Source organism: Polypterus senegalus, chromosome 14 (genome assembly GCF_016835505.1).
Source record: "Polypterus senegalus isolate Bchr_013 chromosome 14, ASM1683550v1, whole genome shotgun sequence".
Lineage (NCBI taxonomy): Eukaryota > Metazoa > Chordata > Cladistia > Polypteriformes > Polypteridae > Polypterus > Polypterus senegalus.
The window spans coordinates 31,617,658-31,643,622 of record NC_053167.1 but is presented as its reverse complement, the minus strand read 5'-3'; the positions used below and the strand labels follow the sequence as shown (position 1 = coordinate 31,643,622).

The window sequence follows — 25,965 nt, the reverse complement described above, 5'->3', positions numbered from 1 at the left end:
ACCATTCTTTTCTTCTTTTATTTAAACAAAGGCCCTGCTGTGTACTTTTTTCCTAATTATTACAAAGCCTTGAATCCTGCCTTGGCTCCATGAGGAAGGAACAGTGGTATTTGTTATTTTCTCTCAGTTTCTCTGCAGCATTTGACAGTTTTGTCCTGTAATGAGACAAGAGGTTTATTCTGACTCTCCCATTCATTTATTCCATCACTTATTTTCCTAACTCACATACTGCATTGCTTACATTGCAGTTTGTTCTGTAACATGCTAGCATAATTTCACTGATCTTTTGTTTTTCACTTAGGTGACATTAAATAAACCTGATGTCATAGTATCTATAGAACTAGCAAAGGTTATGCATGTAAATTAATCATATACATATTTCCATAATTACGTTTTTCCAGCACATGTTTTTCCTTAACTTTTTAATAAATATTAGTACAGATTTGTAATTATTTAATGATTTTTCCAAATTATTTAACACAACAATTACCAGAGCCTACGAAAAAACTTGCATATCCAGCCCACCTTAAATCCATTCACACCTCTCCGTTAGTGTCTTTTGTCCTGTAAATGTGCTGATAAAGACAAGCAGCAAGCAGCCTACTATTCCACCCCCGCAGCCTACTATTCCAAATAGCCGCAGAACGTTCACAAAGTTCTCCCAGCTCATGCCTTGTGTTGTGATGTAAGATTTTGCATATAACTTGACAAATGTTTTGTATGTGTTTATTTATAATTTAGACAAAGCAATGTAATTTAGTGTTAATTTGGTGAAAGGAAATGGTTAGCTTAACATATGGTCGGTGTGGGTGACGTCGGGTATTAAGATGTTCTATTCTCCCATTGGTCTGAGGTATGGCTGTTTTGAATTGGCTTGTCTCAGAGGCCTCTAAGTACCACGATTTCCTATTGGCTGTAGGGGTTGGATAGAAAACCCATAAATTTTCTTGTTTTATCTCACTCTCTTTCTTACTAACATCTGAAAGAAACTCTCTGTTGCTAACCTGTGATGATGAAGTATCTTTCTCTTACTAACATCTGAAAGAAGCATCTCTTGCTAACCTGTGATGATGTAGACAACACAATGAAGAGCACAGCTCATCAGCCATATTGACCAGGATTAAGGCCTGTTCTGAAGAAAGCTGAGCATCACTGATGCCTTAACTAGAGACATTTAAGTAACTACAAGTCTGTGTGCCACCTGAAACTACACATCATCATTTAATCAGGTTGTATGGTTGCCAATATTCAAATGTACGTCCCATATTGTTATTATTTATGAATATTATCAGTATTACATTATTTTATGTGTAACTTAACTTATGCTTGTCGTTTTACTACATCTATTTGCCTAAGGTTATAGATATAGAAGGGAAGGTGGGGATAATTTATATACAATAATAACTTATAAACAGTGGTAAGTCTGTAAGATTATGCATTCTAAGGCTACATATTAATAATACAATAGGGGAAAGTAGAGTAATATATATATATATATATATATATATATATATATAATTACTCTACCAAGATAAACCACCTTGATTGATTATCTGTGAGTGAAGTGCTGGAGTTTTAAGAGTGGAAATAATAGATCTTTATTTGGAACACATGCAGTTCATGTGTGTTCCGTTTCTGCAATAATCTGTGTAAACACATTGTTAAAACAGAAAAGATTTTCATATTTTAGTAGTAAATGACAAAATGTTGACATAAACTATATAATGTATGAATCCTTATGTGCAAAGATTAAATAAACACTTTCACAAAAGGTTCAAGAATAAGACAACAGCTTCCGTGGCATAGCGGTAATATTTGCTGACTTGTGATCAAGAGTTCCCGGTTCGATCCCGACTGCCTCCTATATTGCAACAGGTACACATGTCGTAAATGTAGGAAGGACGGTCCTTGCGTGTGTGTGAACTGTTAACATTTGAATTTGATGATTGCATATAGCGCTGCACTGACCTCTCTGTACTATTCTTTCCTCTGCATGTCCTGAAGTACAAAAGAAACAGCACTGTGCACCCAAAAGAGGACACTGGCAAGATCGAGGGGGAAAAAAAAAACACGCGGTCACTGATTACAAGCGCAATATGTTATGTGCATGAATATGAATAATGTTGCATCCGTACCACAATATTTTCTGAAATGTACTATACAGGTCATAAAATGAATAATTCCAAATATCATATATACCTATGTCTCTTTTTTTGTCAGTGCGTCTTTTGACATCATAGACCATAATGTGCATACTAATTCAGCATGAGCAGGAACACTCAATAAAACTGAATAAAAAAAATCCAAGTGACCAGCGTTTGTGTGTCAGCTTTTATCCCGCCAGATCAGAGAATGTCCAGTTCCATTGCCTCAAAACACCACTCACATCTACAGTTATTCCCAGTTTCAAATAAAAAGTAACAGCATCAGATCCTTAGTTTTGGTGGTAGTACTGTATGTATCGTGATTGTGACTGAGAGAATAAAAGTGAAAATAAAATGGTAATTTTCACAAGTACTATAAATGTACACCGTCTGTTACTGACAGAAACCAAATGTATGTGTTTACTGTATAATATTAACAATAAGAGCAGCTCACTACTAAAAACGGCAAATATAGGAAGTAGTCGGGATTGAACTGGGGACTCTTGATCACAAGACAGCAAATCTTACCGCTACACCACAGAAGCTGTAGTCTTATCCTTGAACCTTTTGTGAAAGTGTTTATTTGATCTTTGGATGTCAGGCTTCACACGTTACATAGGTTATGCCAATATTTTGGCATTTACTACTAAAATATGAAAAATGTTTCTGTTTTAACAATGTGTTTACACAAATTATTGTAAAAACGGAACACACATGAAATGCATGTGTTCCAAATACCGATCTATTATTCCACTCTAAAACTCCAGAACTTCACTCCCAGATAATCAATCAAGGCATGAACTGGGAGAACATTGTGCAAGTTATGCGGCTGTTGGGGGATGGAATAGTAGGCTGCTTGTCTTTATCGGCACATTTACAGGACAAAAGGCACTGATGGAGAGGTGCGAATGGATTTAACGTGGGCCGGATCTACAAGTTTTTTGTAGGCTGTGGTAATTGTGTTACAGTGCATCCAGAAAGTATTGACAGTGCATCACTTTTTCCACATTTTGTTATGTTACAGCCTTATTCCAAAATGGATTAAATTTTTTTTTTTCCTCAGAATTCTATACACAACACCCTATAATGACAACATGAAAAAAGTTTACTTGAGGTTTTTGCAAATTTATTAAAAATCAAAAAATTGAGAAAGTACATGTACATAAGTATTCACAGCCTTTGCCATGAAGCTCAAAATTGAGCTCAGGTGCATCCTGTTTCCCCTGATAATCCTTGAGATGTTTTTGCAGCTTAATTGGAGTCCACCTGTGGTAAATTCAGTTGATTGTACATGATTTGGAAAGGCACACACCTGTCTATATAAGGTCCCACAGTTGACAGTTCATGTCAGAGCACAAACCAAGCATGAAGTCAAAGGAATTGTCTGTAGACCTCCAAGACAGGACTGTCTCGAGGCACAAATCTGGGGAAGGTTACAGAAAAATTTCTGCTGCTTTGAAGGTCCCAATGAGCACAGTGGCCTCCATCATCCGTAAGTGGAAGAATTTCAAAACCACCAGGACTCTTAGAGGACTTCCTAGAGGTGGCCGGCCATCTAAGCTGAGCGATCGGGGTAGAAGGGCCTTAGTCAGGGAGGTGACCAAGAACTCAATGGTCACTGTGTCAGAGCTCCAGAGGTCCTCTGTGGAGAGAGGAGAACATTCCAGTAGGACAACCATCTCTGCAGCAATCCACTAATCAGGTCTGTATGGTAGAGTGGCCAGACGGAAGACACTCTTTAGTAAAAGGCACATGGCAGCCTGCCTGGAGTTTCCCAAAAGGCACCTGAAGGACTCTCAGACCATAAGAAGCAAAATTCTCTGGTCTGATGAGATAAAGATTAAACTCTTTGGTGTGAATGCCAGGAGTCACGTTTTGAGGAAACTAGGCACCGCTCATCACCAGGCCAATACCATGGGATGTTTTTCAGAGGCAGGAACTGGGAGACTAGTCAGGATAAAGGGAAAAATGACTGCAGCAATTTACAGAGACTTCCTGGATGAAAACCTGCTCCAGAGCACTCTTGACCTCAGACTGGGGCGACGGTTCATCTTCCAGCAGGACAACGACCCTAAGCACACAGCCAAGATATCAAAGGAGTGGCTTCAGGACAACTCTGTGAATGTCCTTGAGGGGCCCAACCAGAGCCCAGACTTGAATCCGATTGAACGTCTATGGAGAGATCTTAAAATGGCTGTGCACCGACGCTTCCCATCCAACCTGATGAAGCTTAAGAGGTGCTGCAAAGAGGAATGGGCGAAACTGGCCAAGGATAGGTGTGCCAAGCTTGTGGCATCATATTCAAAAAGACTTGAGGCTGTAATTGCTGCCAAAGGTGCATCGACAAAGTATTGAGCAAAGGCTGTGAATACTTATGTACATGTGATTTCTCAGTTTTTTTATTTTTAATAAATTTGCAAAAATCTCAAGTAAACTTTTTTCATGTTGCCATTATGGGGTGTTGTGTGTAGAATTCTGAGGAAAAAAATGAATTTAGTCCATTTTGGAATAAGGCTGTAACATAACAAAATGTGGAAAAAGTGATGTGCTATGAATACTTTCCGGATGCACTGTAAATCACAGAAGTTCCATTTTGTTACTTTGCCCTGAAGTGAGGGAATGTTACCACAGCTTACAGTTTTGTAGTTCAGCCGTTAGCAGACAGACCTGTGCATACAGATGAATGTATGTATAGTGGCTCTTTGGTAGAAAGTATTATTTTGTAGCACAATTTAACTAACAGTGTAAATAATATTTTGCCAGCAGTTGTTTTTTTTTTTTTTTTAGTAAATTTCAGTATAGATGCAAAATCATTTTAAATGAATTTTTCAACTTCATGGCAGTTTGACTCATGGAAGTTTTTACTGTAGCATTTTGAAAATATGGTTAATGAATAGCTACTCAGGTTATTTAGAAGGGAAAATCATTAGAAAAAGCAAATACAGAGTTTACTAAAAATATTTAGTAAACAATAAAATCAAAGTAAGAGGTATAGATGAAATTTTAAAAACACACTCTTGCAAATGTCCATATTTAAAAGTTGGTTTCATTACCAGATTAAAGTACTTGTCTTATATTACTTTCTTTCCCTAAATAATGTTTTAAAAGGAAGTTAAAAGTTCCTTTCTCTTTTTTCCCCCAACGTGCATTAATGTAATTGATCACATCATTGGCTCATTTTATTTTGCGAGTACAATTGTCGTTTTCTCAAATTGTGTTTTCTTGTTTTGCTCACCTTTGGTGTTTTGTTTATTTTTATTATTTTTTTGTAATGAGCTTCACAGTGTACTTCTTCTTCAACTGTTTAATATTCACCTTTATACATACTCCTAATTGAGTTAGGCAGTAAATGTTTATGTAATGTGTTTACATATGAATTTTTGTTTCATACAGTATTTATTAAACAAATAGTCTTTAGTTCCCTCAGTCTCCTAAATGATTCTGTTGCTGCTTTTTTTGATTGCAACAACTTATAATAATTGAAGTCCCGTGATATTAGCACAAGATCTTTTGTTTCCTGGATACCATTGAAACTGGACTATCTATCTAGTCATATAAAAAAGATAAGGAAATAAGAAAAAAGACACACACACATTGTAAATTATCTGATGGAGCCAAGCTGTGATTGAACAAAAAGATGCACGATTTTTTTCTGTAGCTGGCTGATAGAGGATGTGTTTTTCAGAATGTGATTAGAAGAGAACAGGATAATGCTTTTGAGTGAGTAAAAATAATAACTTTTGTTTTTTGGATGACAATGGACAGTCAAGGTTTTTTAACAGTTTTTTGTTTTGAATTAATTACATTTAAATTACCTTTGTAACATTAACTTCATTATCAATGCAGCTATTGGAGCTTTTACAACTATTGATGTTCTGCTGCAATATCTTTCACACCAGCACCACGAAGGACTGTATGTGGCATTTTCAACAGTATGCAGCTCAAGTGAATTAATAATATTAGCCCCTGGTTTTAAAAAAAAAAAAATAAATAAATAAAAGAAGAATGTGCTTACAGTTAAATGTGGGCACAATAACTGAGGTCTTGACTTGAAATTTCTTTCAAGGAAAGCCGGACTTATCTAAATAGGAAGTGCTGATACTCATCAAGCAGAATTTTATCAAGAAGAATTGCCTGTTATAATGCTTTGGTCTCAGGCTGTTGCATTCCTTATCTCGAGGTGATTTAAATTGTGACAACAAAGATCATAAATGGTAGCCTTAAGTATAATCACTTAACCCCAGATCTTTAATTTCTGACGGTTCTTTATTTTTTATTAATGGAAAAGACTTCTGGGCCTTCAGTATGCTTGATTCTTTCTTAGTCTTGTTACTGCAGTCAAGTGCTTTTGTTAAGATTGTTATGATTCTTGCATATGGTAGATTCAATAAAATACTGAAATTTACAAGCCCTAGATTATAGACCTGTGGACATTTGTGTATGAAATTAAAAAAGCTTTTGAATAAAGAGAACAGGTTCTAATAGTTGGCCCAAAGAACCTAGTCTGGAAAGAAAATATGTGGATGACATATTTAACATTTTTTAGACAGTTGTTCATTTTGTTGTTGTTCTTTACTACCAGCAGTATACTGTAACTATAACAAGCATTCATTGTTATCACTTAGATGTCTAATCATACTCTACATTGTGTGCATGTGTGTGTATATGTTTGTATATATCTCTCTATTATAAAAAAAAATCTTGGAAAGTTAGGAGACAAGATGTGATTTTTTTCAGTGAGACATTTTCACGTTCGATGAGACAAGTCTTTTGTACCAAGAGATTTAACCACACCCAGGGCCGGAAATAAAACAAAGAGTAGATAACAAAGTAGAACGTTGTAAAGAATTCAAAAATGTTGGCGCGATACATATGCAGAGCATGAGTACGAAAATTTGAAAGTCTGAAAAAAAAGGATAGTAAAGATCACATTAGCTCAAAGAAATGAAACTAATGTAACAGCGAAAAGAGTTTGAATATATTGTTCGGATTTAAACTTTAAATCAGAGACTTGTACACCGTCTAATTCGTGTTACCATCAGGAAAGAAAAAAGTAGTGTTTCTTCCCAATGAAGAGGCATATCTGCGAGAAGTGTGTGTGTATATATATATATATATATATATATATATATATATATATATATATATATATATATATATATACTAATAAAAGGCAAAGCCCCCACTCACTCACTCACTCACTGACTCATCACTAATTCTCCAACTTCCCGTGTAGGTAGAAGGCTGAAATTTGGCAGGCTCATTCTTTACAGCTTACTTACAAACGTTGGGCAGGTTTCATTTCAAATTCTAAGCCTAATGGTCATAACTGGAAGGTATTTTTCTCCATTAACTGTAATGGAGTTGAGCTGGAATGACGGGGGGGAGTTCCGTGTGACATCATCACGCTCTCACGTAATCACGTGAACTGACTGTCAACGCAGTGCGTAGAAAACCAGGAAGACCTCCAAAAAGCGCTTAAGAAAACATGCATTATATAATTGAGAAGGCAGCGAAACAATAAGAAGCGAGCGAGTGACATATACTACCATATTCATGACTGCTGCTACCTCGGAAAGAAAGCAAGGTGTAAACCTAAACTTTAAATGAAGTTCATAGACAGGCTACCGCTGGCGTTTCACATGCCCACAGGTAATGCGGGATACAAGTTTAATGAGAGGACGCAGGATATAAACGAGTTTTGATCACTTTATAACTAAGTTAAAATTGTAGGTGAAGGGGTGTGCTTATGCAAATTCCGAGACTGTGTTTGTGGGGGATTGACAGTTAAGGCGGGTGGGGGAGTCACGTCATCATCTCCCCTCCCATTCATCTCATTTGGCTCCGCAGCTAACGCCGTCTTCCGAAGCAACCTCGTCAGACTGCCACCAAATACTCACAGAAAAATCCACAAGTTAATACACACGCTGTCTCTAGAGTTTCTCCACACTGAATCCTCCAGGCACTACTTACAAAAGGTTACATTGACAATCGTGTTAAGTTATTTTTAAAATCTTTCCTTTTCTTAGCACAAGCACAGCTGAGAAGCTTCGATGCATGTGCTCCATAACGCGTTAAAAAATAATGCATTTAATCACACTTTGCATTACAAGCAAGGGAGCTTTTGTCAATGCATGATTTCCTGGTACACCGATTACTTTGATCAGCATCCCGATTCATTTTACCCTCGCACCACCTTAGTTTGAGAAGAAGTATGAAAAAATATGAGGTTAACACAGAAAAACAGATCACCAATTCAAGCTTTATGAATAATCGATTAAGCCATCAATAATTGTTTTGGTAAAGCCATCCTCCTTCCATTTTATAATTTTTCCGCCACTAGCCGTGATTAAATGAACGTAAATAACACATATATATATATGTGTATATATATATATATATATATATATATATATATATATATATATATATATATATATATATATATATATATATATATATATATATATATATATATATATATATATATATATATATATATATATATATATATATATACATATATATATATATATATATATATATATATATATATATATATATATATATATATATATATATATATATACACATATATATGTATATATGTATATATGTATATATATATATATATATATATGTGTATATATATATATATATATGCATATATGTATATACATATATATATATGCATGTATGTATGTATATATATATGTATGCATATGTATATATATGTATACAGTAATCCCTCCTCGATCGCGGGGGTTGCGTTCCAGACCCCCCCGCGATAGGTGAAAATCGCGAAGTAGAAACCATATGTTTGTGTCGTTATTTTTATATATTTTAAGCCCTTATAAACTCTCCCACCCTGTTAACATTATTAGAGCCCTCTAGACATGAAATAACACCCTTTAGTCAAACGTTTAAACTGTGCTCCATGACAAGACAGAGATGACAGTTCTTTCTCACAATTAAAAGAAAGCAAACATATCTTATCTTCAAAGGAGCGCCGTCATAAAGGAGCGTCAGGAGCAGAGAATGTCAGAGAGAGCTCGCAAAGAAAAGCAAACAATCAAAAAATCAATACATGCTTTTAAGTATACAGAAGCACCGCGATAAAGCGGCATTTTGTAGAGCAGCGTCCGTGTCCTCTGTGCAAACAGCCCCTCTGCTCACACCCCCTCCGCCAGGCAGAGAGAGTGAGAAAGATAGAGAGAAGCAAACAAGCACAGCGCGGGAAGCATATCTTATAGCATTGAGGAGTTTTAGTTAATATGCAATACATGCTCTGATTGGGTAGCTTCTAAGCCATCCGCCAATAGCGTCCCTTGTATGAAATCAACTGGGCAATCAAACTGAGGAAGCATGTAACCTAAATTAAAAGACCCATTGTCCAGAAAGCGTAACCAGTGAAAAATCTGTGATATATATTTAGATGTGCTTACATTTAAAATCCAGCGATAGAGTGAAACCGCTGAAAGTCAAAGCGATATAGCGAGGATTACTGTATATATATATATATATATATATATATATATATATGTATATATATGTGTATATATATGTATATATATGTGTATATATGTATATGTATGTATATATATATATATATAGATATAGATAGATATGAGAACAACACTCATATCAATGACAAAACAATTACATTAACAATCATGTTACGTTATTTTTAAAATTTTTCCTTTTCTTTTTCGTACCTTCTTTAACACACTACTTCTCATCATGCCTGGTATTCTGCTAGTATATATATATATATATATATATATATATATATATATATATATATATATATATATATATATATATATATATATATATATATTTAGTAGAGTCTCACTTATCCAACCTTCGCTTGTCCAACATCCCACCAAAAAAAAAACTCATCAATCGGCAACAAGAACTGCAAGTTGCGAGCGTGAGCGTAGTCTATTTTTTGTTGCTAAGTTCATTTTTTCAGTAAAATTTTTCTGTTTTGTTGTAAAACATGATTACAGTGGATTATGTGGCCAGCCCTCCCTGGCGTGTGTGTGTGTCTCTCTCTCGTGTGTGTGTGTGTGTGTGTGTGTGCATGTGCCTGCCTGTGTCTCTCTCTCTCTCTATGTCTCTCTCGTGTGTGTGTGTGCGCGCGTGTGTCTGTCTGTGTCTCTCTCGCACTCTTTCTCTCTTGCTGCACTGGGAATGCACAGGGAGAGACTGAACACTTGCGGACAACGGCATCTATTTTTGAACACTGTGGTTTCACATATTTAGCCTCTTTCAATCCAAAAAAAACATTTCTTGGGATTAATACGAAGCCCGGCTTCTCCTAGTGTTCGCAATACCGCAGTGACCAGCTGTACGTGTTCCTTCCATGTCCTGGAATTGATGACAACGTCATCCAGATAGGCAGCACTATACGCATTATGGGGTTGGAGCACTTTGTCCACCAGATGCTGGAAAGTCGCAGGAGCCCCGTGTAACCCGAATGGAAGAACACGATACTGCCAGTGTCCTTTAGGAGTGCTAAACGCGGTGTTGACCTTCGCGGAGTCCGTTAAAGGAATCTGCCAGTACCCCTTTGTCATGTCAAGCGTGGTCAAAAATTCAGCTTGCCCAAGCCTCTCAAGGAGGTCATCCACGCGAGGTATGGGATAAGCATCAAAAAGGGAGACCTGGTTAAGACGACGGAAGTCATTGCAAAACCTCCAACTCCCATCAGGCTTACTAACCAAGACAATTGGGCTGGACCAGGGTCTATAACTTTCCTCAATCACTTCTGGTTCCAGCATCCGCTTGATTTCCTGCTACACTTCTGTTTTCTTTGCTTTAGGAAGTCTATAGGGGTGCTCCCGGACTATAACCCCTGGTTCAGTCACTATGTCGTGCGCAATCAGAGAGGTCCTTACGGGTTTTTCACTCGCCACCTCCGAGATGGACAGGATAGCTGATTCCAGCTCCCATCTTTGTCTATAAGTTAATTCCTCGCCGAAATTAAGGGTGTCTATGTGAGCAAAGAATGAGCAGGGCTGAGCGGAGGAGGGATTAGGTTCCCTCTTCTTCCACGGCTTCAGCAAGTTCACATGATAAACCCTCTCACTTGGTCTACGATTGGGTTGTTTCACCATGTAGTCTACCAATCCTTTTCTCTCCTTAATTTCATAATGGCCTTACCAATGGACAAGAAATTTAGAATGGGAGGTGGGAACTAATACCATGACACGATCCCCCTGCTGGAATTTTCGGAGTGTTGTGCCACGATCGTAATAAAGGACCTGTGCTGATTGTGTCTCTTCCATATGACTTTTTAAAATAGGTAGAATTTTCCCAAATCTGTCGCATAACTGTGCGATATATTCCAAAATATTTGTAGAGGGAAGAGCCTCTCCTTCCCAATCTTCTTTCAAAATATCCAATATGCCTTGGGGTTGTCACCCGTATAACAATTCAAAAGGAGAGAACCCCGTAAAGGCTTTTGGGACTTCCCGATAGGCAAAGAGAATGAGGGGGAGGAGTTGATCTCAATTCCTCCCATTCCCCACTGACCACCTTGCGAAGCATCTGCTTGAGAGTTTGATTAAACCTCTCCACTAGACCGTCGGTTTAAGGATGGTACACCGCGGTCTTTAAGTGCTTTATTTTCAGTAACTTGGCTGTTTCCCTCAACGTTTCTGAGGCAAAAGGTGTTCCTTGGTCCGTTTAGGACTTCTTTAGGAATACCGACCCTCGCAAATACTCCTACTAGTTACCATGCGATTGCTTTAGATGTAGCCAAGCGCAAGGGAACAGCTTCCGGATATCGGGTCGCATAATCCATGAGGACTAATATATATTTATGACCTTGGGCTGAGGGCTCCATGGGTCCTACAATATCGATCCAGATTTATTCGAAGGGGAACGAGAGGAGCACGGTCCCTCCTAGGAATTTGCCACAATTGACATTCTGGACAAGAAATACAATACAAAAACGGCAAACCTCCTTGTTAATTCCCGGCCAATAAAATCTGAGCTTAATCCACTCTATAAAGGTTTTTCGGAGCCTAAATGGCCTCCAAGGAGGTGGGCTTGAGCTAATTCACAAACCTGCAGCCGGTTGGTTCGTGGAATTAACAACAGTTTCCAAACCTCCACCCCATGTTTCGCGACCCGATATAATAGATCATTTTCTGTTACAAAGTGAGGTCCTTGTAGCATGGGCTGGTGTGTGCGTTGGACGTTGACAAGGACTACTACATTTTTTGCAAATTTTAGGGAGTCATCATTCCACTGCTCCCTTTTAAAAGAAGTCGGTGTTTGTTTAAACTGAAAGTGAATGTCGGAGAGAGGGTCTGGTCTGACCTCAAAGGGAGGGGATTCCTCCTGACTCGGGTGGATGATGTATTTGCCTGCGACGGACCAGGAATCTCCCCATCCTCCTCGTGGGTTTCCATATCTCTCTCCGCTGGCTGTGAAGACAGCTGGAGATAAGTTATCCCCATCTATAACGAGGCCTAAGTTTTTATCAGGAGTAGCAATAGTTTACCGCATTTATTTTCTGACCAGTCCTGCCCTAGAATCGCTGGAAAGGGAGGATTAGGGTGTACCACCATGGGAAATTTTTTTAGCGATCCTCCCTGACTCACAAAACACAGGGCATCCAGGTGTGTCCGTGAATACATGTAATACTGGTCATTTTTTTTATTCTTTTTCGTGGTAAATCATATTGACAATCAACAACGGAAAGGTTGCTGCCAGAATCAAACAGGTCATGGAGTTTATAACCATTAATGACTACTGATCCTGTATTTGAACACGTCAGTGGGTTGGCAAGAGCGCACAAACTATCTCCCCCCTCTACCTACGTCCCGCCTCGCTCCCGGGTAGGTCACACGCCCAGTGGCCCGGAAACTCAGAAATGGGCTCTGATGTATGTGTAAGAGACTTATTCAGTAGGACGTGATCTTTAGGAAATCCACTAGAGGCCCGTTCTGCTGTCCCAGATTTCGAGACTGTCTTGGGTGATTTCATGAGCTTTATAAGCTCTTCCATAGAGTGAAAGTCACCCCAGTCCGGCTGGGCAAAGTTTTTAGGGAGGCCTTTTAAGAAGATAAGGCAGGCTACCTGTTGTACTATCTGGCAGGTGGTTAATTCAAATGGCCTTAGCCATACAGCCACCTGCTCCCAGAGGGCCATAGCCTGCTCCTGGACTGATCTCTCTGGATCAAGTACCCAGTTTTTTATTATTTTTGCTAGCTGGACTGGGGATAGCCCATATTTATCTGGGACCTCAGTCCCAGTGGGCGGCTCAGCTCTCTTCTCTGAGAGAACGTAATAAACCCTTTTTGTTTCATCCCCAGAAACCAGCCTACATCTGTATGTCCCCTTCAAATTCTCTATTTGGTAAGTTATAAGCCCGGGGTTGTGTTTGAAAAGCGGAGCCTGTACTGAGTCCTTACTGACCCCCAAACGCCCTCTCCCCCCAGAAACTTGGCCCCGATACTTTCCTACCTGGTTATTTACATGTCCGAGCCCCAGTTTCTTCTGGGACTTCAACCTGCTGGCTACGCCACTGTCATAAATACAAGTCCAAAACATTATAAAGGTTTGGGGCAGCCACCTGTATATTGTTTTTCCCAGCTGCAAAAGGGTTTTTTGATTCAAAAGTATGATGTGCATATCACAGAGTCCAAAACAGAACTGGCTATAGCAGCCCAAGATGGAGGCTTTAAAGGTCTGGAGAGGAACTGATGTCATCAAAGGGGCCGGCTTCTGAAGTGACGTCATCAAAGGGGCCGGCTTCTGAAATGACGTCATCAAAGGGGCCGGCTACGGAAGTGACATCTTCTGAGGTGCCGGAACCTTGCAGGATTTCCCGGGAAAGGTCTGTAGGGAACTGAGAAAGACAGTCCGTGCACTCCTCCGCTCCCTGGTCGGATGTTTTATTACAATTACTCAGGCCCTTTAGCTGCCTCCTACTCGCATGTGGGTGATATATATAAAAAATATTGTGTATAAAAAGTATGTTTTCAACCAATTTATAATTACATGAGTATTTCAATTATTGATCTTCTCCCTCATGGTTCCATGGCTGGTCATTTTCTGTGTGGAGTTTGTAATGTTTATCCATGCTGAAGTATTTTCCTATCTGTTTATCTCAGGGAAGGCAATGAACCTGGAGACGAGATGAAGGTAACCTACCAAGAGCTGCTACAGCAAGTGTGCAAATTTTCCAATGTTTTGAGATCTCAAGGTAAGAAGGGTTTTGGGGTTAGCCGAGGGAATTTGTTGTGTGTCATACGGCCTGATTCACCTCACAACTGACCCTCACAACTAGTTTGTTTGCGGGCAAAGTGGGCACAGCAATCTTTGCTTCCTTTATATCTACTGTATTGTCCTCTTGCTTTTTAAGAGCATTTGGGTTTAGTTGTATCCATTGGCTATAAGTCTAAAATTGACTTTTAATTATGTAAAAAGTCAATAAAAAAACATGCACATGGAAATTAACTTAGCGTGTGAAAATATAAAATAAAATTGTCATTTTATTTTATAAACCTTTTCCTCTTCACGGTGAAGGGGACCAGCATTTATCTCTCATAATAATACTTTTATTTATATAGAACGTTTCATGCAATTAATTCAGTTTGTTATGCTTTGCACATAAATATAATATTAATTACCATTGTTATACAGTGGATTCTGAAAGTATTCAGACCCATTCACTATTTTTATATTTTATTATGTTGCAGCCGTGTGCTAAAATAATTAAATTTTTCTCCACATCAAGCAACACTCAGTACACCAGAATGACAAAGCAAATACAGGATTTTAGAATTTTTTACAAATGTATTAAAAAAGAAACAAATATCACATTGACACAAGTTATTCAGACAGTTTACTAAGTACTTCATTGAAGTATCTTTGGCAGCTATTGCAGCCAGGAGTCTTCTTGAGTATTACACATCAAGCTTCTGATTTGGGAATTTTCAACCATTTTTTTCTGCAAATTGTTCTGTGAGGCTGAATTTCTTCAGTCTGCTCTACTGCATATAAAAGTAGCATGTGGAACTCTACCTATAGGTGTAACGGAGTTGATATATAATGATGTCTCAAGGCTGTTCTTTATTTGCAAAGTATATTCTGTAACAACAGATATTTTTTGGTGTCTCCAAAGAAGTTTAATTTGGTTCAAGTCTGGGCTCTGGCTGGGCAACTCAAGGACATTCCCAGAGTTGTCCCAAAGCCATTCTTGTGTTATCTTTGGTTTGTACTTAAGATCATTGTCCTGTTGAAGTCCAGAGCACAATGAAGCCTCTTCTCATTAAGGATATCTCTGTACTTTGCTGAAGTCAGCTTTCTTTCAACCCTGTCTAATCATCCGTGCCCTGCTGCTGAAAACCAAACCCCAGTGTGATGCTGCCACCACAATGCTTCTTTGTTAGAACGGTATTGCACCAGTTATAAGTGATGCCTGGTTTCCTCCAGATATGAATCTAATCTTGGTGTCATCTAACTAATCTTGTTTCTCATACCCTGAGAGTCCTTTAGGTGCCTTTTTAAAAAAACTACGTACCAAGGCTTCTGTGTGTGTTTTACTGAGTGAAGGCTTCTGTCTGGCCACTCTATCATAAAGCCTAGATCGGTGGAGTAGAGTTGTGATGGTTCTCTTCCTGGAAGTTTCTTTCATCTCTCCAAAGGTTCTCCAGAGCTCAGCCAGAGTGACTATTGGGTTCTTGGTAGCTACTCTTACCATGGCCCTTCACCCATCATTGCTTAGTCTGACTAGATGGCCAGCTCTAGGAGGAGTCTTTGCTGCTCTAAGCTCTTTCATTTAAGAATTGTGAAGGCAGCTGACAGGGCTGTTCGATATAACGATATATATCGGATGACAATATGAAAACGTCTATCGCTGCACATTACACTATCGTTTGTTTCGTGGTGTCGCAAAATAAACTGTTTACGGCAATATTTTTTTCATTGTTTTGATGGCCACCACGTGGATGCAGACACACTAGCATGGCTGATGAAGACAAGGCAACACCAGGTAGCTCCACACAGAAGGACCTTGTTCCTAAACGAGGGGCTGCCTCTGTAGTATGGAGATGGTTTGGATTTGAAGAGTCTGACACGGACCAGAAAACGGTACTGTGCAAATTATGCTGCAAACCGATCGCTACCACAGACTCCAACACGACAAACCTCTTCTACCACCTCCGCAAAAAGCACGTGAGCGAGCATGCAGAGAGTTTATAACTGAGAGGCAGGTCACGTAGGATATTACAGTTGTAAAGGTACTATTTAAACGAGCATGTTAAAAGCTTGGAAGATTAATTGCTACCAAAACAATTTGCTTAAGGCATAATTTTCCCTGCACGTTTGCTGTCAGCGTTAATCTTGTTAAAATTACTGTAGCGTCTTCCAGACGTAATGACGATCCGAGACGGTCACTTGGTTAGTTCCCTCTTTATTAAACACAAACAAAAAAAAAATGGTTGCTGTTGGCCACAACCACGCCGAACAGACAGCAATCCAAAAACAAACTCTCTTAGCTAGGGGCGACAAGATCGTCGTCCACTCCTCCTTTTTCACAGCGCTTCCCCCATCCCTCCGGAACCTCCTTTACCTTCCACTCTATTACAGTCCATCAGAAATAACAGGGACAACAGAATAAATAACTAAGAGGGATGTAAATCACAGAACACAAACTGCAGAACAGAACTCTACAATAAAGAACAGAACGCTACATTACGTTTACACGGCAAATCTCCGTTAACGAGTTACCGCGGATCGCCCCGTGCTTGGGGCTGGACGGCATCAACACGTTAGCGCCATCCAGTCCCACGCACGGGGCGATCAGCTGTAACTCATTAACGGAGATTTGCCACACTACGATGTGCAAATTAACATTTTACTAGAATGTAGCCTAAAAAATATTATATTTAGTATTATATATTTAATATATTTTTGTCGTAAGCCTTATTGCTGCTACAGTTTGAAGTACAATGTTTACATTTGGTTTTGACAGTTAATGTTAGACTTGTATTTATTTTGTTTAAAGGGTTTATTGGCCTTATATAGTTTAGTTGTTAGTGCTTTGATCCTTTTATATTTAATATATGTTGTGAGAGTTATTGCTGCTACAGTTCACATTTTGTTTATGTCAGGCATTTTATATAGCAGTATTTTATATTGGGCCTTTAGTAATTTGTTTTTGAAAAGTGTTTTATATTTGATACATTAACATTTTATGTTTACATTCTAAGTCAAACATTTGCTCAAATGTTCTAAATAAAAGAACAGAAATAATTACAAGTTGAGTACTTCTCATTTTTGATTTTTTTAATTTAAATGAAAAAAAAGGAGTGGTGATTATATAAACTATTCACTGAATACAAAGAAAATGTACTATATCGTGATATCGGGATATGAAATGAAATATCGGGATATAAGATTTTGGTCATATCGCACAGCCCTAGCAGCTATGCTCTTGGGAACTTCCAGTGCTACAGGAATTTTTTGTAGCCTTCCTCAGATCTATGCTTCAGTATAATCATGTGTCTGAGCTCTGCAAGCAATTCCTTAACCTCATGGCTTGGTTTTTATTCTGATACACATTGTTAACTCTGGGACCTTCACTAGACTGGTGTGTGCCATTCTTAATCATGTCCAGTCAATTGAACTGACCACACATCTAGAAATTAGTCTGAATATCCACTGCTAGCCCAGTGGTTTGGTGTAACTGGGAAAACTACCAGTTGCTTTTTCAAAATGCTAATACACTTCTTAGCACTTTCAGGGACCTGGCAGGCAGACCAACCCTTCCCTTATGAGATGCCAGAGGGAACTGATCAAAGGTTATAACTTTACCACCAGCTTTCAAAATCATGTTACAAGCTCTAATTGTAAACTTCAGAGTGCATACCTTGAGCTTTGGAATATTCTGAAAGTTTACATCATTTGTGACAGTGACAAGAGCAAAAATCTTGCCTTCATATTCAAGCTTCATTTTTGAAATTGAGGATCCCACTGCACCCAGTTCAGGACTTGCAAGACAGCATTCCCAGAAGGACTAATGAAGTTTTGTTGGCAAAGTTTAGCACTACTACTTTTTAGGTCCTAGATGTTAATATTTTGTTATGTGTCTTTCTGATTTTGTCCTTTTCATATGTACATGCTTGGGTAAAGAGTGGATGTGTATATGTGTGAGTATGCATGTGTACTTTCCAATTTAAATGTTTTTCTTTTATGGCAGGTGTGAAAAAAGGTGATAGAGTGTCTATCTACATGCCAATGATTGTGGAACTGGTTGTAGCTATGTTAGCTTGTGCCCGCATTGGAGCTGTGCATTCAATTGTGGTGAGTAAGATCATTTTCAAATAAGATTGCCCAATTCTTAATCACAACTAGCCTTTTATTATGTATTCTTAATTAAACTTGATAAAAGTAAATAAGTAGAGAAATTATCATGTGCCCCAATAATAAATGAATACATTTGTTCCTTCTTCCTCATTATAACATTTTGTCAAATTATTTATTTGAAAACAACATACAGGAAGCAGCAGCAGAAATAACTCCCACATTTCAAAAAAATCACTGTGGGGTCCCCAAAGCAGGTAGAGGGGTGCGGTCCGTTCCATTAGGTACGGTACATAATAAAGTTTTCAGTTGTCACCATGCCGTGGTCCGGTTAGCATCGAGGCTTTGTAGTGAAGGCTTTTTTCAAAAATGGCGAATCTGTAGCTGCGACGCAGAGGGTGTTTCGCATGCGGTTCGGTTTACGTGCTAATAAAAGTGTTCCAGACTGGAAAACGATTTTGCTGTGGGTTCAAAGAGTAAGGGCAACAGGATCTGCACTGAAGTGAAAACCACCTAGATGTCCCAAAAATGTGAGAACACCCGAAAACATCGCTGCAGTGAGGGCTTTGATTGAGCTGTCTCCAACACGTTCAGCACGTAAACATGCCTCAGCTGTTCAGATTTCGGAAAGAACTGTGAGGCAAATTTTGCATACTGACCTTCATTTTCACCCATACAAGATTATGATTGCTCGGGAATTGTTTCCAGCAGACTAGGGAGGACGTATGGATTGCTGTAATGGGATCATCGCAGCTGTGACTCCCACTGGCATTCTGTGGAGTAGCGATGAAGCCCATTTCCACCTTTCTGGCACAGTGAACAAACAAAATTTTCACCACTGGGCTGCTGAAAACCCTCGAGAACTCCATGCACGGCCTCTTCACAGCCCAAAAGTGACCGTTTGTTGTGCTGTGTCGTCTATAGGCGTCATTGGGCCTTACTTTTTCGAAGAGTTTGGAGCCACAGTTACTGTGAATTCCAATCGATACTGTGACACGTTGGAGAATTTTCTGTGCCCTAAAATTGAAGAGTATGGGGAAGAACACAACCTAGAGGACTTCTGGTTCCAACAGGATGGAGCTACGGCCCATACAGCACATTGTCCGCGCAAAATTTTGCAGGAGATGTTCCCGGGTCGAGTGGTATTCTTATGCGGGGCAGTTCCGTGGCCACCGCGCTCGCCTGATTTAAGTCCCTGTGACTTTTTTCTGTGGGGGTACCTCAAGGCCGAGGTTTTCAAACATCGTTCTCAGTCCTTGGACCAACTAAAGGAGGCTATTCAAGAAGAAATTGAAGGAATTTTGCCCAACATGCTACTTCCAAGAACGGCTCCAAATGTGTATCAGCCGTCAAGGCCACCATTTGGACGATATGATTTTTAAAACTTAAAGTAAAAAAACTTTTTTATATCTACATTTAGGAAATAAAACGTTTTTGGTGATACCTCGTAGCATTTTTTTTCAGTCCCCCTTTGAAATGTGGGAGTTATTTCTGCCGCACCCTGTATTTACTTAGACAATTATTTTTTTTTTTTAATTAAACTAGTTATTAATATTTTTTAAACAATGAGAATACATCAAAAAGTAAATCCAATTTGAAAGCTACACAGTAACTGCAGCTGTTGGCAGCTGATGCAATTCTACATGCTTGCAATGGCTTATGGGTATTTTGAACACAAACAGTGCAGCGCTCTGCTGTTACTCTAGTTAAAGCTAGGTTTAAATAAACATTGACGCTGCACTGCGGAATCGCTCCATTGTTGAACAGCGTTCCATAGTGAGATTTCTTGGGGCAGAGGAAGTGGGACCTCCTGAAATTCACTGTAGGATTTTGACTCCGTATGTGCTCAAACTACCCATATGCCATCATGAATATGTTTTCAGAGTAACTGTTTCTTGATTTAACCCATGTATCTGTTTTGATGAAAATTTTTATTGCCATGCAAGTTCAGAATTTTTTAATTTAATGATTTGTTTTCCGTTTCTCCATCAGTTTGCAGGTTTTTCTGCTGAATCACTTTGTGAACGAATCTTGGATTCAAAGTGTTCTCTTTTAATATGTGCTGGTGAGCATTACCACTTTTTCACTCAGATGACAATACTGTGGCTATTTGCACTTTGAATATCCCCTACACCAGTGTTTTTCAACTGGGGTTCTGTGAGTGCTAGCCAAGGGTTCCGCCGAAAAAGTCCTAATGATATAGGACATACAGGTGGATAATTGCACAGGGTTCCTGCGAGCAAGGTAACCATTCGTGCAGGGTTCCACTCCAGCGAAAAGGTTGAAAAACACTGCCCTACACAATCATGTAACTGCCTTTTAGAAGTACTTTATGTAACTGCCTTTTAGAAGTACTTTATGTTTTGAATATGGCAAATTTGTTCCTTGATAGATTAAGGCAGGATAAATTGAAAAAAGAAAACAACAAAGAATGCCAGAAATGCATCAGTTGAACAGAACAGTTAATGATAAATCTGAAGCACAATTGTAATATTTTCAGTGCCTTTTATTATCATTAACACACAATGTGCTACATATATTTGTTCCATTACTGTAGTTAGCTACATTTTATCTTTGCACATAATGAACCTTCAATCAAATTAGACAAAAACTTGTTTTTAATTATGTCTTTGCTTGGAGAAGGAAGTGACTTAAGGCATTAACAGGTACTTCAGAATCCCTACCTTTTAGTTTTGCCTGACAGTCTCAGCTGTTAATTTCATTGCTTTTTGTTAATTTCCTTTCATGTTTTGATAACCACACAGTGGTGGAAATTATTTTTATCAAATGGTATTTTTATGGATATTTTCTCCTGTTTTGTTTAAGATGGTTTTTATAGAGGCGACAAACTTATTAGTTTAAAGCTGATTGCTGATGAAGCACTCCAGAAATGCAAAGAAAAGTAAGTATCTATAGAATATCTATCTCTGCATTATCTGTGCCTGTAATTTTTGTAATAAATTATAAAAGTTGTACATCATATATTTTGCTGTTTACTTGTAATGGAAATAATATGGATGTTCAATATTTCTTGAATATGAAATCATTGCACCTGTTTTAGTTGAATTCCCTATGATATTAGTTATCGTGTCTGTCTCTTATTATGAAGTAATTTTTCTTATGAAACAGGGACTAAATTATGTAGAACAGTATAAAAACTCTCCTACATGTCTATTTTAGGTAACACTGTAGGTACTGCAAGAATGAATCAATTACTTATTTACTCTTGTGTGTCAAAACCTTAAAAAAGGCTTCTTTTGATCTTAATATCACTTATAAAACATCAGTAGATAGATTATTCATCTCTGAGCAAGTATGGCATGTTAACTTGATGGTAAAATTATTTGTTAATATGAAGGATTCACTGGTCTAATGGTAAATATGAAATATCAAGAGAAATGTGTCTCCGTAAAGCCACTTCAGATCACTCCAAAGTGAAATTTTTTTAGTTGGTCTCATTTATAAGTGTTATGAAAGCCCAAAGATGTATTTGTTAGGGTCTTATTACATAACAGTAAATGTGTAATAGATGCATTTTTGCAGTACTTGAAGGTACTGAATTCTGTTATTTTTTTATGAAATCCTAATTAAGACTTCATAGAGAGTAGATAATATGAGGGAAAATATGTGTGATGAGTCTCAAAAGTAAATTTAAGTAAGTATTTGTAAGCTAGCTGTAGTATGATTGCTTGTGATATCTTATAGAGTTCAGCTGGTGCATTTATTGCATTATAATTTTTTGCTGCATGAAATACGTGTTATGTGTTTAACACTCTCTATTCCTTCTTTGCTTTATAGCACCCATTAGTGAAATGCTTGGTTTAGGCAGTGTTTATATTTTTGAGTTGTTCGGTACGTATTTGGTAATACAGTAAATATTTTAGCCTGTAATTCTATATAGCTTCGATTTTTTTTTTTTTTATGTTGATTTTAGGGACTTCAGTATAAAGAAGTGTATTGTCTTAAAACATCTTTGTAAAGAGAAAGTCACTGATGGGGAGCTGTTCGCTTGCTTGAATTCTCCTCCTGCAAAGAGGCTATGTCATGACATGCAGGTGAGAAATTAAAGAAGAGGCAGCAAGATCTTAAGTTAACATATTGTTTGCTCAGCAAATAAAATTATACATAATAATAATTTTTGGAATAAATAAACAGAATTACAATTGTGGCTTATTCTGCATGAGAGTCACACTTATGTTGTATTCAATTTTTTGTGTTGCTCCTTGTTTCGGGATTGAAATCTTGACATATGTGTGTGTGTGTGTGTGTGTGTGTGTGTGTGTGTTTATTTGTGAAGATACAGTGAGATTGATAAAGAAAATTTTCTCCAGCACTTGATATTGCCGGTATGTCTGGTTTGTTGTTTGTAAGAGGAGATGCTTTGTTGTTTTTGTATCTGCATATACTCTGTCTTGTGTAGCTGGCTAAGAGCTGTTATTTTGCCATGACATGAATCTTATTGCTAAAGATGTGAACTGTAATTTAAAGCTGACGTGCACCTTAAATGTGATCAGTAAAATTTCTCTCAGCTGACTACAATTTAATAATCTCCCCCTACAATTAACAAACATTCTGCTTTTAAAATGAATTTCAATCAGGTTAATGGAGCACATCTGTGACAATTTAACTCTCTTCCATTTCATTGATTATTTTAATCATTCCTTTATTTACTTTGGCAAATATTTTAACTTCATTTTATTTTCTTCCAATCCTGCCTGAATCAACATTTTAGCCAGAGAATCAGACTGAAAAAGTAACGAATGTCCGTCATAAACCTCAGGTATTTTTGTCTTTTGATGAGCCTTTTCTTTGCCTTTGGCAGGTCTCACCTCTCAAGTGATGATCTGCCGCAGTGCCTCTTTAGTCAGGATACAGCTCCATTATCTATTTACTTACAATCTGTCAGTGTATGTTTTCTGCTAATCATGCTTCTGTTAATTCTTTGTGCTCATAATTTCGTTTTTAAAGTATGCCCCATGAAATTGAGTTTCAATTAACATAAAGTATGCACTTTCTGGCATTTCAGTGAATACAGGGATTATTAGTTTGGCTAGAGAAAGGTATTGTAGGTCATTGTAGTATTTTTTCATATGGTCAGTTAAACCTCTGTGGCTGCTAATGAAATCATTAGACATGTACTGCTGAAACTATAGCTTTAAACACTGGCAAGGTGTATGTTTAAGCATCTTTAGTGCATTAGTTCCTCAGTTCTTATTGTTTAAGGAAAAGTTCATCTTTTTTGAAGGGGACATTGATTATAAAGTCTACTATGTTGAATGTGGATACTCCAAAGTATTTCTGTCTCTTTTGATTGCAAAAAAATGATTACATTAATATATTAATATAGACCTCTTTGAACCATTAAACATAAGGACCTCTGTGGCATACCGCATAAACATAACCCCTCTTTTGGGGTTAGCGCAAGAGTATTTGACACGTGTGAAATGTAAATTTGACTTAAATTATTACAAATTGTTTTTGACAGTGATCTTACTCCATAGTCTTCTCTCTTGTGTTGAAGACCAGTAGTAAAGTTGCTACTTCATCAATTTCTTTTTTCATTCTAGAAAATAGAGAGTTAATGAAGATCATTGACATTTAGAACCATTTTTTTTAATGCTCAGATCTGATGCACTGCCAAAGAAGAGTAAATTATTTCCTTCAGTCTTTTTTAGGCAACGTGGCACATTAACATTTTGACTGTGAAACGAACTTAAATCAAGGTCAAATCTTGATATGTCCCCATATGTTAAAAAACATTTCAAGTGGTGTACCCACTTTTTCACATAGCTGTTGTGGTAAATTCACTGGCATGTGCATTTTCAACTTGGGTGTATATACATGTTCTTTAAAGTGCCCTGATTCTGGGAGGCAACTCTCAAAATATAGTTCATTCACAAATTATTTAGCCACCATGGAAAGAGCAGGTAGTATTCCACATACAGAACTTTAGTAGGTTATGCAACCATTAATAGTTTATATTGGGTGGACATGATGATCATTTTCTCTTTGATTGCATGAAAACTGGCTTCTTTTTCACGTACATGAGTTGAAATTCCTTCAGTTCCTGTCAAGTAATTTTCCATATCCCAAAAACCAAATTGTTTAGTGCATCTAAATCATTTGGCTCTGCCCTACATATGCCCCCTACTTGACACACATTACTTCGAAGCACCACCGCCTAAACCAAAGACAAAAATGGCATGTCTGTTCATTTTTCATTGAATAAATTATTGCAAGTTCATCCATCCATCCATCCTCTTTAGCTTATCCGAGGTCGGGTCGCGGGGGCAGCAGCTTGAGCAGAGATGCCCAGACTTCCCTCGCCCCGGCTACTTCTAGCTCTTCCGGGAGAATCCTGAGGTGTTCCCAGGCCAGCCGGGAGGCATAGTCTCTCTAGCATGTCCTGGGTCTTCCCCGGGACCTCCTCCCGGTTGGACGTGCCCGGAACACCTTGCCAGGGAAGTGCAAAGGAGCAGCGGCTCTACTCTGAGCCCCTCCCGGATGACTGAGCTTCTCACCCTATCTTTAAGGGAAAGCCCAGACACCCTGCGGAGGAAACTCATTTCAGTTGCTTGTATTCACAATCTCGTTCTTTCGGTCACTACCCATACCTCATGACCATATGTGAGGGTAGAAACGTAGATCGACTGGTAAATTGAGAGCTTTGCATTACGGCTCAGCTCCTTTTTCACCACGACAGTCTCATGCAGAGCCCACATCACTGTGGATGCCACACCGATCTGCCTGTTGATCTTGCACTCCATTCTTCCCTCACTCGTGAACAAGACCCGAGATACTTGAACTCCTCCACTTGGGGCAGGATCTCGCTGTCAACCCTGAGAGGGCACTCCACCCTTTTACGGCTGAGGACCATGGTCTCGGATTTGGAGGTGCTTATTCCCATCCCAGCCGCTTCACACTCAGCTGCGAACCGATTCAGAGAGAGCTGAAGATCGCGGCCTGATGAAGCAAACAGGACAACATCATCTGCAAAAAGCAATGACCCAATCCTGAGTCCACCAAACTGGACCCCCTCAACACCCTGGCTGCGCCTATGAATTCATATTGCAAGTTCAATTTTTCTTTATTTTTTTCAGTTACATTACCTTTATCTAAAGATTACTGTTTAAATGAAGACCAAATCTTAAATTTTCCATTTAAATTAAAAAAGAATAAAAAAAAAAATTTTGGGGTATTCTTACTTCTTCAAATGCAGGTACTGCATATCCACTCTCTTCTGGCTAGTCCAGATATAAAAAAGATATCTAAGAGTGCAGATGGCTGTCCCTTTACATGGTACATTGACCCTGATATCAGTTCTTGTATTACCCTAAAATAAAACTAAACCTGTTTTGGTTTTGACCACCTTGTAGTAATAAAATACTTTCAATTATTTGAATAATCCATTGCTACAATACTGTTACTACTAGCACTATCAACACCATAGTAGAACAGATTAGCAGGCTCAGTGATCTTTATCAAGTTTAGTGTT

The 25,965-nt window shown here is 38.3% G+C and overlaps 1 protein-coding gene across 4 annotated transcripts in view; it reads left to right on the top strand.

Moving 5' to 3' along the window:
- Positions 1-25,965, top strand: part of acss2 (acyl-CoA synthetase short chain family member 2) — a 117,318-nt gene that overhangs the window by 55,047 nt on the left and 36,306 nt on the right. For 3 of the 4 annotated variants that reach the window (XM_039735991.1, XM_039735993.1, XM_039735990.1), the window contains 6 exons: positions 14,276-14,367; positions 18,367-18,470; positions 20,463-20,535; positions 21,297-21,372; positions 22,405-22,525; positions 23,203-23,250. In XM_039735991.1, the coding sequence (XP_039591925.1) occupies positions 14,276-14,367; positions 18,367-18,470; positions 20,463-20,535; positions 21,297-21,372; positions 22,405-22,525; positions 23,203-23,250 (514 nt within the window). The remainder of the gene's footprint in view (positions 1-14,275; positions 14,368-18,366; positions 18,471-20,462; positions 20,536-21,296; positions 21,373-22,404; positions 22,526-23,202; positions 23,251-25,965) is intronic. The other variant, XM_039735992.1, reaches the window with a different exon arrangement.